Source organism: Halichoerus grypus, chromosome 14 (genome assembly GCF_964656455.1).
Source record: "Halichoerus grypus chromosome 14, mHalGry1.hap1.1, whole genome shotgun sequence".
In the NCBI taxonomy this organism is placed as follows: Eukaryota; Metazoa; Chordata; class Mammalia; order Carnivora; family Phocidae; genus Halichoerus; species Halichoerus grypus.
Window position 1 is genome coordinate 33250210 of NC_135725.1, and position 14601 is coordinate 33264810.

A 14601-nucleotide genomic window follows, 5' to 3' on the forward strand; every position below is an offset into this window, starting at 1 on the left:
GCAATTGCACTACTAGGTATTTACCCAAAGGATACAAAAATACAGATTCAAAGGGATACCTGCACCCCAGTGTTTAGAGCAACATTATCTACAATAACCAAATTATGGCAAGAGCCCAAATGTCCACCAACTGATGAATGGATAAAGAATATGTTGTATGTGACATATTATTCTGCCATAAAAAAGAATAAAATCTTGCGATTTGCAACAACACAGATGGAGCTAGAGAGTATAATGCTATGCAAAATAAATTAGTCAGAGAAAGACAAATATATGATTTTCCCGTATGTGGAATTTAAGAAACAAAACAAATGAACAAAGGGGGAAAACAGAGAGAGAGGCAAACCAAGAAACAGACTCTTAACTACAGAGAACAAACTGATGGTGACCAGAGGGGAGGTGGGTGGGGGGATACATGAAATAGGTGCTGGGAATCACAGAGTACACTTATCATGATGAGCACTGGGTGATGTATGAAGTGTTGAATCACTATGTTGCACACCTGAAACTAACAAATACTGTATGTTAACTGTAAATGGAATTAAAATTAAAAACTTAATTAAAAATGTAAAAAAAAATGAAGCAACATAGGAAACAGCAACCATTTTCTTTGGGGTTTTTAATTCTATTAACTACAAAGACTTCTAGGATGCCAATGGATTCAAGATATATGATTTAATATCTTTTGAAGGGTATTACCAATGCACTCATAGGGCAAGTGTTTTCTCTATCATTTTGAAGCTTGCCTAGAATCCTGGGCTCACCGTTTAGCCTATGGATCAGTTTACTATGGTGCCTGCACATTTGGTTTGTGCCTTGAGGAAGTGGCCCATAGCCAGCATGGAAAGCTGCATGAATGTCAAAAACCTAAGTTGCCCTAAAAGCAGTTCTCCCACAAGGTCACTCACCATAATCCTGAAGCCTCTTGGCCACATCCACAGCCTCAATATTTGCAGACTTTTTGAAGGGTCTTGTATCCAAAATAAATTCATGAGCCACATAACCTGGAAAATTTTTTCAGCTCAAGATTAGCATCAGCTTGTTTTACCCAAACAAATGAACAAATAAATCAGCTTAAATCACATATCAATGAGTACCAAGAAGCCTGATCACTTGGTAAGTTTATAGTTGGCAACAAAGACCTCGTCTACTTTATTAATAAGTATAACTATAAAATATAAAGATAATTGTAAAATTAAAAATGTTTTTAACACATCAGGCCAATGTGTCACAACACACCCCGGAGCCAAGAGGCTGATGGGAGGTGGGACTTTGGTGCCAATGCACTGCTGAACTATTTGCCTGGAGATTTCCTGGGGATGAGGTTTTTTCTACTCTGAGGTTATAAAATCTACTTCCAACAGTTAAACATGTCATCACAGGCCTGACCCTTTTATTACAAAATATTTCTAGAGCTAAAGATCCACTGATACTGTTTTCAGCGACTCTGCCCCCAGCATCAAATAACTTCCTCCTGCGTGTGTGTAAATACATAGTAAACCTAGACCTGTAAGGCTCATACATAATTGTATGTGATTCTTCAAAGGGGCTCTTGAGGTTTTGGGTTCAGGCTTCAAGCTGAGAATTAGAAATCGGAGCTGTCAAACACCACACCACAAATGGCAAGAAGCTGAAGAAGCCAAAGGCCCTGGGAGTCCGTTCTCTTTGCTCTAGTTTGTAAACTGACAGCCTCCCCCGGCCCAGGCTGCTATCTAGCTCTCCAGCATGAGCTGTTTGATCCCCCACCCATCAGCAGGAACAAACCATCAACTCAGTCAGCATTTTCATAAATAGAACATTTCTGGGGGCTTCGAAATTCCATGGCCCACACAACTGATGAGTTTCCTTCCAAGAAAGTATCTGCTCATGAGATAATAATGTACTCCCTCTTCTTAACCTACTTTCCTGACTCTCAGCAAACAATGACTCTACTTACAGATACGTGGAGCAGACATAATTCCTCAAGCCTGAGAAGAATAGCTCCAGTCATTAATAGCCCCTGAGATCGTCCGGAACTGCTCTGCTTCTTATGTAATGAATAGATAAGAAAGGACTGGTTTTGTTAGAAAATGAAAGTATGAGAACCTGAAGCTTTAAATATACTGTCACTGAATATTTTTTAAATATTCTTTCTAACAGTGATGGGGATTAAATTTGTAAGAAGTGGGATTCAAAAGGAGAAAGTTGTATTCATAGCTAGGTAGTCGGGGGGAAAAGGTACCTAAAAGGAACGACCAGTTGGAATATTGGGCGGGGGTTGGGGGGGGGAGGAATGGTGAGACCATTTAAGTCTAGGAATCCTAAATACACAATTGTCCCTACCCCATTTTGGTAGCCCAGCCTCAACCTTTGACCTTTCTTCTCTGAGCCTCTGGCTGCCACCCCAGCACTGTGACAGTGACACAAGAAAGAAGGCTAATGAAGCTCACTGCTCTGAAGGATGCTCAGTGGGCAGGAGGGGAGGAGGGACACATGATGGAGGAAAGGAGTCACTCTTGCTGGCAGGCAGAGGGCAGTCTTCCAAGGAGAAGTTCAGTCACGCGGAGCCCAGCCCAGCACTGCTAACACAAAGCCTGCGTCTGCAGGGCCCCCACCACAGCCAGGCGGTTTGGGAAGAGCTCCATTTTCAAAATGAGGTTCAGATGTTATTTTCTAAATCCATATCCTAACGTGTTCAAATGGAAACGGTGGAATTTCAGCATATTCTTTCTTTCTGTACTTGAGCCCTGAAAGGGGTGAAATGGAAACTTGGTGGCTGTTAGAGGCCAGATGCCAAGATGTTCGTCTTTGTTTACACTTTTTAAGGAGAAAAGATAGAAGGGGCGCCTGGGTGGCTCAGTTGGTTAAGCGACTGCCTTCGGCTCAGGTCATGATCCTGGAGTCCCTGGATCGAGTCCCACATCGGGCTCCCTGCTCGGCAGGGAGTCTGCTTCTCCCTCTGACCCTCCCCCCTCTCATGTGCTTGCTCTCTCTCATTCTCTCTCTCTCAAATAAATAAATAAAAAATCTTTAAAAAAAAAAAAAAAGGAGAAAAGATAGAAAACCTTCTATGGCATATGGTGAGTCAGGAAAATTTGAAGTAGAAATTATATAAACTGATCAGCACAAGTTTTAATTTCCTCTGAGTAGACGTTCCTGCTGGGCCTAACCATGACTATAGCGGAGAGTCTGAAAAGATACCAAGTCAAAGGAACAAGGAGGGGATGGTGGCATGATGGAAAAGCAAAATAAAAGTGGCTTGGCTCTAAGCTTGGAACATCTTCCCTCCCGCTCCGCATCCTCAGAGTGATTGCCTAGAGATAAACGGAACTCACTGGCTAATTACTCTATAAAGCTTAGGTGAGCAATCAGGGCTTGGTCAAGCTTTTCAGTTGCAATCCAGGGACCATTACTAATAGAATCAAAACTGAAGGTTTCCCTGGAAATGAGGTCGGGTAGGTGGGGCCTCTGGCCTCAGGAGGGTCACCTGCTGGCCTGGGATGTGAAGGCCCATCCCCTGAGGCCCATGTCTACCCATAAAGGCGACTGGGAAACCAATTCAGGAATAGGAATTTCCAGGCAGCATTAGGTTTGTCTAAGGTCAAAAAGGGATAGGCATTTAAGAAATTAAAACATAAATAAAACACTGGGATACTAATAAAGTTGCCTACTCCGCTGACAGAAACTCCATTTAGATCAAACAGTGAGCTTAGCCTGCCAAGAGTAGACATCCGTGAATTTTTTTTAATTCCTCCTTTAAAAAAGGTACCATCTTAAAAAAAAAAATTCTCAACTGGATGTCTTTCAATAAATAAGAATTTATCATTAAAACAAACAAACAAACAAAAGGTACCATTTTACCTGAGGTAATTCCTTTCTTTCCTCATCCGAAATACTACTGCTTTTCCCCCATCCCAATTCTTGCCTGTCACTTCCTTGCTTCACAAAACCATAAGCCTCAGTGGTTTAGCTGGTATTTTCAAATCTCTCAAAAGAAATGGTTCATAAAGGGAAGCCTGGAGTTCATTAAAATTATTGCCTCGTAGTCATCTGTAATTCCAAAGTCTTATATAGAACTAGTAAATATGATTAAGATGATTAATGGTCTTTTAATATTGCCATTAGACATCTTGGACTACAATGCGTTTATTAAGAACATTTCTATTTTGGGCCCTCAGGAGGTACAGTGATAATTCTTTTTTAGGCCCTAGAATACTCAGCTTCAAATTATATAATGAATGTGTTTACCAGACCAAACATGAGACAGTTTTTTTATTTCATGAACTTTGGGATTGGGTAATAAAAGTCTGTAATCACCAATATATCTCTGCGTGGGATGAGAAATACAATTTATTATTTGATTCTGGGATAAAATGTCAAAACAAATGGAAATTGCATCTATCATTCTGTGCTGCAAATCCCCTAGGACTGTGAGACAGTCTCTGCTTAAAGCAGTCACTCAAATGCTAAGCACATGGTAGGCACCTGAGTAGGCTTGCTTGTTCAGTTTCCTCTCTGCTAGACCGCCACCATACCCCACATGCAGTCCCGATCACACACATTCTTGCTTTAAAAACTAAACTTCAGATTGCACAACTGTGTGAACACACTAAAAATCAGTGAATTGTACATTTAAAGTGGGTCATTTGTATGGTATGTGAATTCTGTCTCAATGTTTTCAAATAAAGTTAATCATAAGTAAATTTCAAATACCTTAAAAAAATAAACAGAAAAAAACCCTAAACCTCGTCAATTAAAGCAAAAAAATCATTTTTCAACCACAGAATGGCAAAGATACTTTGTTTTTGGTTGGTGTTGTTTTTTTCAGCCTGGCACTTGGTGTTCACTAGGCCCTGGTGTGATGGTCACTTCATATGCTATTAGCATGAAATAAATTGTTACAAAGTCTCTGTGGGGACAACCAGGCCACACATACCAAGAGCCTAAATGCATTCATACTCTGAAATAATAATTTCTCTTCTACAGCTCTAACCTCAGGAAATAATCAGAAATGTTTTTTAAAAATCTAAATAAAAAAATATTCCTTGTAGCAAATGCAAAGCAAACAACTAGGAGGAAAACACAATTACCTAAATCCTGGTATATCCATATAATAGAATCAATGTAGCTACTTTCAAAGAACATTTAATGACAAGGGGAAATGATCACAATATAAGATAAAGTTAAAAAACAGGACACAAACTGTATTTGTATTATGATATCATGGTCTAAATGTAAGATAAGAAGAAATACAGCAAAATATTAATAGTGGTTATGTCTGCTTGACGAAACCATGGATCATTTATGTTTCCTTCCTCATGGTTTTTATTTTCCAAATTTTCCATGTTGAGCATATGAAAATTACTTACATAATCAGACAAAACAAGTATTTAAACTAATCCTGAAGGCCGACACATAAGCAGGATGCATTTCACAGGGCAGGAGCTATATTTGAATGAATTAATTAGTAGCTCTTGTAGATTCTTTAATACCCACCTCAGAAGCATTTTATTGTGCTGCTTAGAGACATATTGCCCACAAGTTTCTTTCCTAATCTCTGGGGAGCATTCCTAACCAGACCTACTAGTTATTTAGCTCTTTTCTATTTTCAAACTACAGAACTAATCCTTTGGATACCTATTTTTAAGGCAAGACCAGCCTTTAAATTAAAGATCACAGATGCAGATGTATACTCCGCCTGAGCTGGAGAAACAAAGAGCCCAAGAGAGGCCTCATTCTTTCGGCCCATGCTGCTTACTGACTGCTAACTCTCTGCTCCAAGCTCCAAGTCCCCATCTGTCCCTGTCTGTGACTCCGTGCCCACAGCCAACTTGCTGCGTGTCTCCTCCCATCACCTCCAGGATGACTTTGTTCGCCCACCTATTACTCCCTCTATCGTAGCTTCAGTCTCCCCTCTTCAACTCCTTTTCTCTGGCAGGTGAGTATCATGTTCTTTTCTTATTTCAAAGCAAAACGGCATCCTATTGGAGCAGCCCCCACCTGTCCCACTGCCTTCGCTACGAAACTCGCCCAAACCATGAATGCCTCTCCCTTCTTTTCCCCACCCTCAGTCCACTTCTCAGCTCATTTCCATTTGGCATCTGCCCTATCATTTTTGCCCTAATTCTTTCAAAGGTGACCAAAGTGTTCCTAATTGTTAAAGGCAGGTTTTGTTTTGTTTTGTTTTGTTTTGTTTAAGACTCCCGTCGTAAGACCAGTCTGTCTCTCCCGGTTGTGCAACACCGCGGACATTTATGGTGGGCCAGGAGTGATTGACAGGTACGGGTGCTGGAGCATGGAAGCAGGCACAGTCTTTACCCTGCTCAAGGTCTGACGGACAGAGCCAGACAAGAAACCGAGTGGGAGAAATCCTCAGTAGTGGAGGGAGCAAAGGAAGGAGTAGTTCTCTGTGCCAGGGAAAGGAGGCTACAGGGATCAGATGAGGCCAGAACAGAGACAGACAGGGCAAGCAGGGGCTTTTCTCGGGAGAGGCACTGTGACAAACGCTGCAGAGGCTCTAAAGCTGCCTCAGGCATGGAGCCCGCCCTCATCAGGTACGCCTTTCCTGCTCATCCCTGTTAATGTAGCCATCTGCTTGAGGGGTTTTGCTCTAGTTTCTCAAAACTCTTTTCTTGGGTTTCACCAGTTCGAAGAGTCTGCTCCTAGATTCTGTGCCCAAAGCCAAATTTCTGCAAATCTGTCTGGCTCCGTCCCCTCCCATCACTTCCAGGGTGACTTTGTCCCCCCTTCTATTATTCCCACAATTGCACCTCTATTATCAGCATAAGAGGCTTACCTAGAATCGCTCTTCACACTCAAATAATCAGTAACTAAGTCCTATTGATTCTACTTCTAATAGGATGTTCATCCCCTGCCATTTTCTTAATGACTTTACCATTCTCTTAATCCTGTCATTCCCCTGCTCAAAAAACCTTCCATGGCTGTCATCTGGCTCAAGGGTAAAGATGAGAGCCTTCTGAGACCTTCAAGGCCCCAAGCTGCCTCTCCAACTTCATTCTTATCTGCTCCCCTTCCTCCTATCCCATCCATCAACCCCCCAAAGCCTCCCACCACCTAGACAATTCTGGCTTGCTGCAGTCTCTGTTTACTGGGGTTGCTCCTCTGCCTTCCAGGCTCATCTCAAAGGGCTCCTCCCAGAAGGCTCTCCCAATTATTCTGCCCAGTCTGAATTACTCCTCTTCTAGAGGCATTCCCATAGCACTTTGGGAGGTAATGAGCTCACGATATTTATGTATACATCTCTCAGTGGTGTGGCTCCTTGTTGACCTGGGCTGTGTACACTAACTGCATCACACAGCCTTCCAAATAGTGATACTCCTAAACTGTTCACTAAATAGAAGTTATTTCCAAAAAATCTATGCTTTTCTCTGGTATATGCTAAGAAACAGAAGTTTCCTACCCACTGCAGAAAACCACATCTACTAGGTCAAACTTGGTCAAGAAAAAACCAAGGTGATGGTAAACTAAGGTTGATACTTGCCTCTTGCACCCCGGAAAAGGACTCTGTAGTGTTTTTCTAATCGCTTGGCCATGTAGTTGGCATTTAATATAGCAATTTCTGTGGCCTGTTTAAGGCCCTTGCCTCCCATCATCTGCAACAGAGAGAAAAAGAGTCATCAACCACAGAATAGGTAAACCCAATGGACACTAACCAAAGACACCCCCAAATAAATCCCACCTACAAAGGGAGTCAACCCACTATCACTCTGGATTACAGATGGGTATAAAATCCCAACAAGGAGGTCTGCCAGTCTTCTCTAAGCCTGAAATAAATTTTGGTTTTCTTCTTGGAACATAACTTTTAATATTTCTTATAAAAATAACAAAGTAGTAACATAAAAGTAATAAGGAACAAAGTAACAAAGCTTACAACAGGGCAAAACTGACTGCTGATAATTGTGTTATCTAAAGAGGAAAAAGAATAAGAGACTCTTAATCACACGAAATAAACTGAAGGTTGCTGGAGGGGAGGGGGATGGGGTAACTGGGTGATGGACACTGGGGAGGGTATGTGCTGTAATGAGCACTGGGTATTATATAAGACTGATGAATCACAGACCTGTACCCTGAAACAAATAATATATTATATGTTAATTGAATTTAAATTAAAAAAAAGAAAAAATAAAGAGGAAAAAGAATCTTAGATTACATGCATTTGGGAGAGTTTTTGTTTGTTTACTGTGAATCTGAGATGTCTTGATAATTGCCAGAAATCTCGTGCAATCTTGACCAAAATCCCCACTGAATCAATTTTGTATGGTTTGTCTTACAGTTGTCCATAGTCAGGGTCATTTATATGTTTAACAACTGCCAGGGTTGATATTATCCCTTTCTGGTATTTTCTAAATCCCTGTAGTTATACAGGGTGAACACTATCACCAGCAAAGAGCTTAAAATCAAGATTGCACCAATTTTATTGTTGACATTCTTCCAAGAACACTTCATGTATGACGGAGCCTTGTTATATACCAAATACATAACTAATATAAATCAAATGAGAAAGCATCAAATAAAACAGGGACACCAACGTCCAAAGTAAGGAGAGGACACATCTTGCCAAGCGGGACAAAGAAGGATTACCAGAGTAAGAGCTAGAACTTGAGTGGAAATCTAAAAATGGGTAGAATTTGGAGGCAAAAAGAAAGGGGAAGGAGCTCCAGGTGATAAGAATAACAAAAACAAAGGTGTAGAAGTGAAGGCACAGGGTTGCAGTCTGGGGGTTACTGTAGAGGCTGGTGAGCTGTGACGACCTCCTACAAGCCTCAAACCTTTGCTATGAAGAACTTGGATTTGGTTCAGGCAGCCAACGGCTCTCAACTCATGCATCAGACTCACTTGGAAAGTCTGATGGCCCAATCCCTACCGCTCATAGGCTGAATTTGATTCTCTCTGGGATGGGGCCTCGGCATGTGTGTTTTGGGAAGAATCCCCTAAGGATTCTGTGTAGGCTAGAAAGACTGAGCAGTAAAGGCAAAGGGAAACCAGAAGATAATTTGGGGTCTTAGAGGGAATCCTGCACTACTATAGAGAGTGTCCAAGATGGACTGAAGCAGGGAAAGAAGGTAGTTCTAGAGCAAGTGGCAAGTAACAACAGCCTGAAATAAAGAGAGGGGTCAAGGTAGTTTAAAACCTATTTTATTTATTTCATTTATAACTGAGGTTCTGTCTGGTATTCCTGGCATATGGCCAAACCAGCTTTGGGGCATTTATTTTCTGTATGTGGGAAATAATCTCTAACCCAAATATATCCATAACAAATAATCCAGGTTTACAGGATCTAGGGACCAAAAGGAACCTGGGAATAAGATTCTGTTTGCAAAGAAGCAGACCTTTATTATGATTGTTTTGTTGTTACTATTTGTAAAACAACGCAAGTATCATTTTTAAAAGGAGGTTTTAGTCTCTGAGGTACAGAACTGTTGTTCCAGCTACCCAGAAAATTTTCATTAAGAAGCATAAATGCCACCCTGTTTAAGAATAACAGTCAGCCCCAGAGAGCCATCCACTATGACTTGCATAGCTGAGTTTTGGAGTCTTGTTTCACCAGAAGCCACCCTTCCTTTAAGGAGGGAAGCCAGTTTGGGAAAGATGCCCTAATTAGCTGCTGAACAAGTGTTCCTATCCAATGCACAGTCTTGTCAACCCAGGAGTGGGCAGGCCCGTTTGAACAAGAGCTGTATAAAATAAACTCTGGCTCTAGAGTTTTTTGGAGAAACACAAAGAAAGGAAAGCTGTTCTCTAACAAAGTCTAATTACCCCAGAGAGTTACAGTTCTACAGTAAAGGGCAGAGCTTTGGGAAACTACCACATAAGCAAATTTCTGCTATTTTTTGTCTTATCTTCCAGGTTCCTAAGAAATATAAAGCAATGTGAGATTTATTCCTAAAAATTTATCCCAGGATTTCAACCAAGTGTAATTACTATGTGCACTGTTCTTCACTTGCAAGCGGCTATACAAATCCTACAGGAAACTAAAATGACGTAGCCAGAACATCCACATGACTCATGGAACTTAACTTGGTCTGGAAAAACATATCTGGCATGTCAGTTTCTGTGATGTTAAACCCACTATGAGAACCCAAAGGAAATAGCATCATGAAGAAGAGATGAAATAAAATTTATCTGATCTCTTTAAGAAGGTTTCTTCCACCCAAGTCAGCAATCTTCACTGAACCACATCTCAGATCATAGATTTCTTTTTTTTTTTTTTAAGATTTTATTTATTTGAGGCAGGGGAGGGTCAGAGGGCGAGAGAATCTGTAGCCGACTCTGAGCTGAGCACAGAGCCCCATGCGGAGCTCAATCTCATGACCGCAAGATCATGACCTGAGCTGAAACCAAGAGTCAGACGCTTAACCAACTGAGCCATCCAGGCACCCCTGGATTTCTCCATTTTTAAGTCAAGGAGAAAGTCTCCAGTCTTAGTTTCCCACCCACATATCACATCCCCCGCCCGCCTAACACAGTCACAGGCCTCACCTTAATATAGGCCCACGAAATGGGCAAGATGGAACTGGAGCCCCACGGGGCTGCGCTAACAGTACCCACAGGTCGGTCATCCTCACTTGGCTTTACCGAGATGATGGGATGACTGGGCAGGAAAGGGGCAAGATGCTTCTTCCTGTTATTTTTAAACACAAATTCAGCAGATATAAAAAAAAATCCAGACCAACCAAACAGGCAAAACAGGCAAGAGCTGAGCCCTCTCAGAAAATGCTATTTCTAGTAGAGGAACTCAGAGTGGAAAGGACCTAACACCTGCTAAGAAACAGATGTTCAGGAAGGATTCCTTCCTTCCTCCTCTTCACCAGCCATCAGTGTCCCAGTGGTTCACCCAAGAACTACAGCAGGGGATTTGGCAGAATTAGACAGCCATGAAAGAGCTTGTAAGCCACGGACTCACCAGGATGTGGGGACATCCCAGCCCCACGCCCCACATTCTTTCCCGAGGAATCTAAGGGATAGAGGGTGCTGCTGAGAGGGAGCCCCATGGGTCTACACATCAGAGGCCAGCACATGAATATCACTCCCCCACCTCCCCTACAGTGGAGGTACTGAGGCGCCCCCACTTGTTATAAATAATAATAATAATCAAAAAGAAAAAACATGAAAAAGCAAGAAGCCAGGTTCCCAGCAACCTGAAGACTGGGCCCTTTGGTCCATTTTTGGAAAACTGAAGAAACTCAGGAAATGGCTGCTCAGCATCATTTTCACAAGGTGATTCAACTTCACAGTATAAAAAGTTATCAACAGCTATGAGACATTCCTTTAGTGTTATTCTGACTTCATCTAATTATTTCTAGTAATAAGGTCTGTTTCCTCCTTACTTTTCTCAGATGTAATAAGAATCCAGGCTGCAAAGTGTTTAACACTTTACATGCAATTCACTTCTTTCTTTTTCTTTCTTTGTTGAGAACACTTAAGTTCTACTCTCTTAGCAAATTTCAAATATACAATATAGTGTTGTCCATGATAATCACCGTGTTGTACATGTTACACATCTTATAAAGTTTGTGCCCTTTACCAACCTCTCCCTACCCACCCCCCTGCTCCCCAGCCCCTGGCAAGCACTTTTCTCCTCTGAGTTCCTTTCATTGTTGATAGATAATTCATGTTCAATGTAACCATCAGCTGATTTCTTTTTAAAAAGAATGAATAAAGAAAACCTTCTTGGAAATCTAAATTAAAGTCTAAGAGACACTTGCAGGTGCTAATATTCCAGTTCAGATTCATAATGCCCCAGTAAACTCCCTATTCATTGCTCTGCTCACAAGCCTGCCCTGTCTATGTATGACTGGGAGCTTAGTGTGGCCAATCGAGCACTGTGGTTAATAAAATCTACTTATGCTCCTCTTTGGACATTCCCTAAGTCATCCTTCTCACTGCTTCTCTCCCAGCCCCTCCAGGAACACTAGATATGAAGGTGTCCATGACACTTGAAGACCCTGATGAGAGGAACAGCGAATTGGGGGCCATTCTTTCATTCTTAATCTCTAAAACCTTCCTGAAACAAGCAGCCCAGAACTCACACGCCGATGGGCCCCATGCCAGGGCCGCCTCCTCCGTGGGGAATGCAGAAGGTCTTGTGAAGATTTAGGTGTGAGACATCAGACCCAAAATCTCCAGGACGACAGATTCCCACCTACCACACAGGGAAAGAGCCAAAATCAAAAGTCAAGAGTTGAAAGGGTGGTCTGGAAAGGTGGTCGTGCTCCTGACTGTGGCCTCTCCCCTTAGAGGAAAGGTAGGCAGAGCTGTTCACAGAATGTTCTCAATAATGGCCAAGTTCTGCAGTCAAAACCTCACATCCCATAGGCAGCCTGGCTTATGGTTTCTATGGAAACAGCCACTGACCATTTAGCCTAATTTAGATTTTAAAATACAGATTTGAATATACAGTCAATTCCTAATTTTCCACCACAAGAGGGAGAGGAAGCACCCTGAGCAAAAGAAAGGGAATTACCTCCTTGCTGCAGAAAGAGATTACTTTCACCCCAGCAATAATAGCTCCCCCTGCATGGTTGGCTTTGAGTATCATGTACTTTGGGTACAGCAGTGGAAGGGGATGGAAGGCCACCTGAGAGGATGCTGAGCCAAAGGAAAGGAAGGGAGGCTGACGGTTTTCCTGAGACCACCGTAATACCAACTACAACATTCAACAGGCCTTTCTGCCACTTTGGCATTAGGGCTAATTTTCAATGTGGCCAAAGATGAAGAGTGCATTAATGCTACTGAAGCGATAGACAATCCCTGGACCACACTGACAGAGGGAATCAGACAGAAGTAAAGAAAAACAAAGAATTTGAAATGGTAAAGTAAAACAAACCAAAACCAAAAACAAACACAAAAAACAAAACCAACCCACAACCACAACCACAACAACAAACAATGACCAAGAAGTTAAGAAAACTCTGAAAGATGATGACATCCTCTGCTCGTGTCCCCTACAGCATTTGTTCAAGGGTGCACATTACACACAACCCTCTCCCTCCTCCCTCTCTCTCTCTCTCTCTCTCACACACACACACACACACACACAAGTAATCAGGAATCAGGATTGGCCCTTCAGGGACAGAATTATTCAGCCACTTTACACTGAAAAAGTTGAAGCCAGATTAATGGCTTGTTCATTGTCATGGGATGTTGTGGGAGATGAACATCCACAGTGGCCAGAATTTGGGTCTGAACTCCCTTAGAAAGGGAGTCAAGTGACCTTCTTACTGGTAGCACCCCAAGAGAGATCACAACCTCTGACGAACTAAGGACATTCAGTTCATTCCCTGCATCCTGTCAATCTCTTTACCTCCTCCCCAACCTCCACTATCGCCCCCTTCAAATCTAATCTCAGTCAAAGTGCAGTACTTTGCTTGAAAGTGGTAATAAAGAAAGCCAACCACAGTTCTGAATTCAGTTAATATGTTGTAAAACAACTGTCCAGAAGTCAGAGGAAAAAATCATCTTCTGACTTAACCATTTTCCCAGGGAGTCCCTCTTGCGTTGCCTACCTGTGCATTCATATTTGCCCCGTCTAGATAGACCTGTCCTCCGTGTTGGTGGATCAGGTCACACACGTCACCAATATTCTCTTCAAACACTCCATTGGTGGATGGGTATGTAATCATGATTGCTGCTAGGTTCTCCTTGTGTTTATCCACCTGTGGGATAGAAAAGAGCAGAGGTAGACAAAGGAGGAAATGTTTATTGGCCAAATCCTTTCTTTTTACTTTACAGGATTAGGAAAGATTAAGTCTTGGACTTTTCATGTCTAGAATTCCCTCAAAGTATGATGGCACTAACAATTCACAGCCATTACTCTTTTCTTAAGTAATTCCAAAGAAATAACAAAATGCCTTCAGGCTAGGTCTCCATGATAAAGACCTAAAAGACTATTAGGAAGATTTTTGGGTATTTTAGGCTCAACTCCCCAAAGTTTTCCTTTGGTTTTAGTCATCTGAATAATTATTTCAGATCTTTTTGGTTGCAGACATGTCTGTTCTCACAGCTAATCTCTCTCTGCTCATCTGGCCATATCCACCCCTATTCCATTTCCCTCTCATTCTGTTGAAATTAGAATTCCCATAAGGAGTGTTCTGCTCTGATAAAAAGAAATCTCCCTCACATTTCCTTTTCACAGAAAGCAAACATATATAAAAGGCACATTCCTGTTGTTTTGGCCAGTGAGTCAGAGCACGCTCATGTGGAAATGAAAAAAAATATTTTTTAAAGGTCATATCCTATATTGGGGAAACTTAGTAATTACAACTACTGCCCCAGAATATCTGTTGGTAAAAACTTTGTGCGGCTCTGGAAGGGTGGGCATGGATGGGAGACATGAGCAGTGCTGTGTGTTTTCAGCTTCCTCTGAAGGCAGTTGCATGAAGTTCTCAGTCTCCGTGCCTAGTAATCCCGACAAAATCACATTGCTATTCAACCGATTTCCTTCCCTCTTAAGACGCAGCCTCCAGTCCGCCAGGGGAAAGCACATACAGTTGCTAGGCAACCTCTTCCTGGAGGTTGGGAGGTTGGGAGTGGGGGCTGGTGTTGTAGGAAGGAGGTGGAATGCTGCCCGAAATTCAGCAGGTAATGGCTGGGACAGTCACA

The 14601-nt window shown here is 42.1% G+C and overlaps 1 protein-coding gene across 1 annotated transcript in view; it reads right to left on the reverse strand.

The window, feature by feature from the left end:
- Window positions 1–14601, reverse strand: part of GLDC (glycine decarboxylase) — a 95196-nt gene that overhangs the window by 7316 nt on the left and 73279 nt on the right. The window contains exons 18-22 of the mRNA XM_036065798.2: window positions 13506–13655; window positions 12030–12142; window positions 10480–10621; window positions 7481–7592; window positions 909–1004 (exon numbers count right to left, since the gene is read on the reverse strand). Of these exons, the coding sequence (XP_035921691.1) occupies window positions 909–1004; window positions 7481–7592; window positions 10480–10621; window positions 12030–12142; window positions 13506–13655 (613 nt within the window). The remainder of the gene's footprint in view (window positions 1–908; window positions 1005–7480; window positions 7593–10479; window positions 10622–12029; window positions 12143–13505; window positions 13656–14601) is intronic.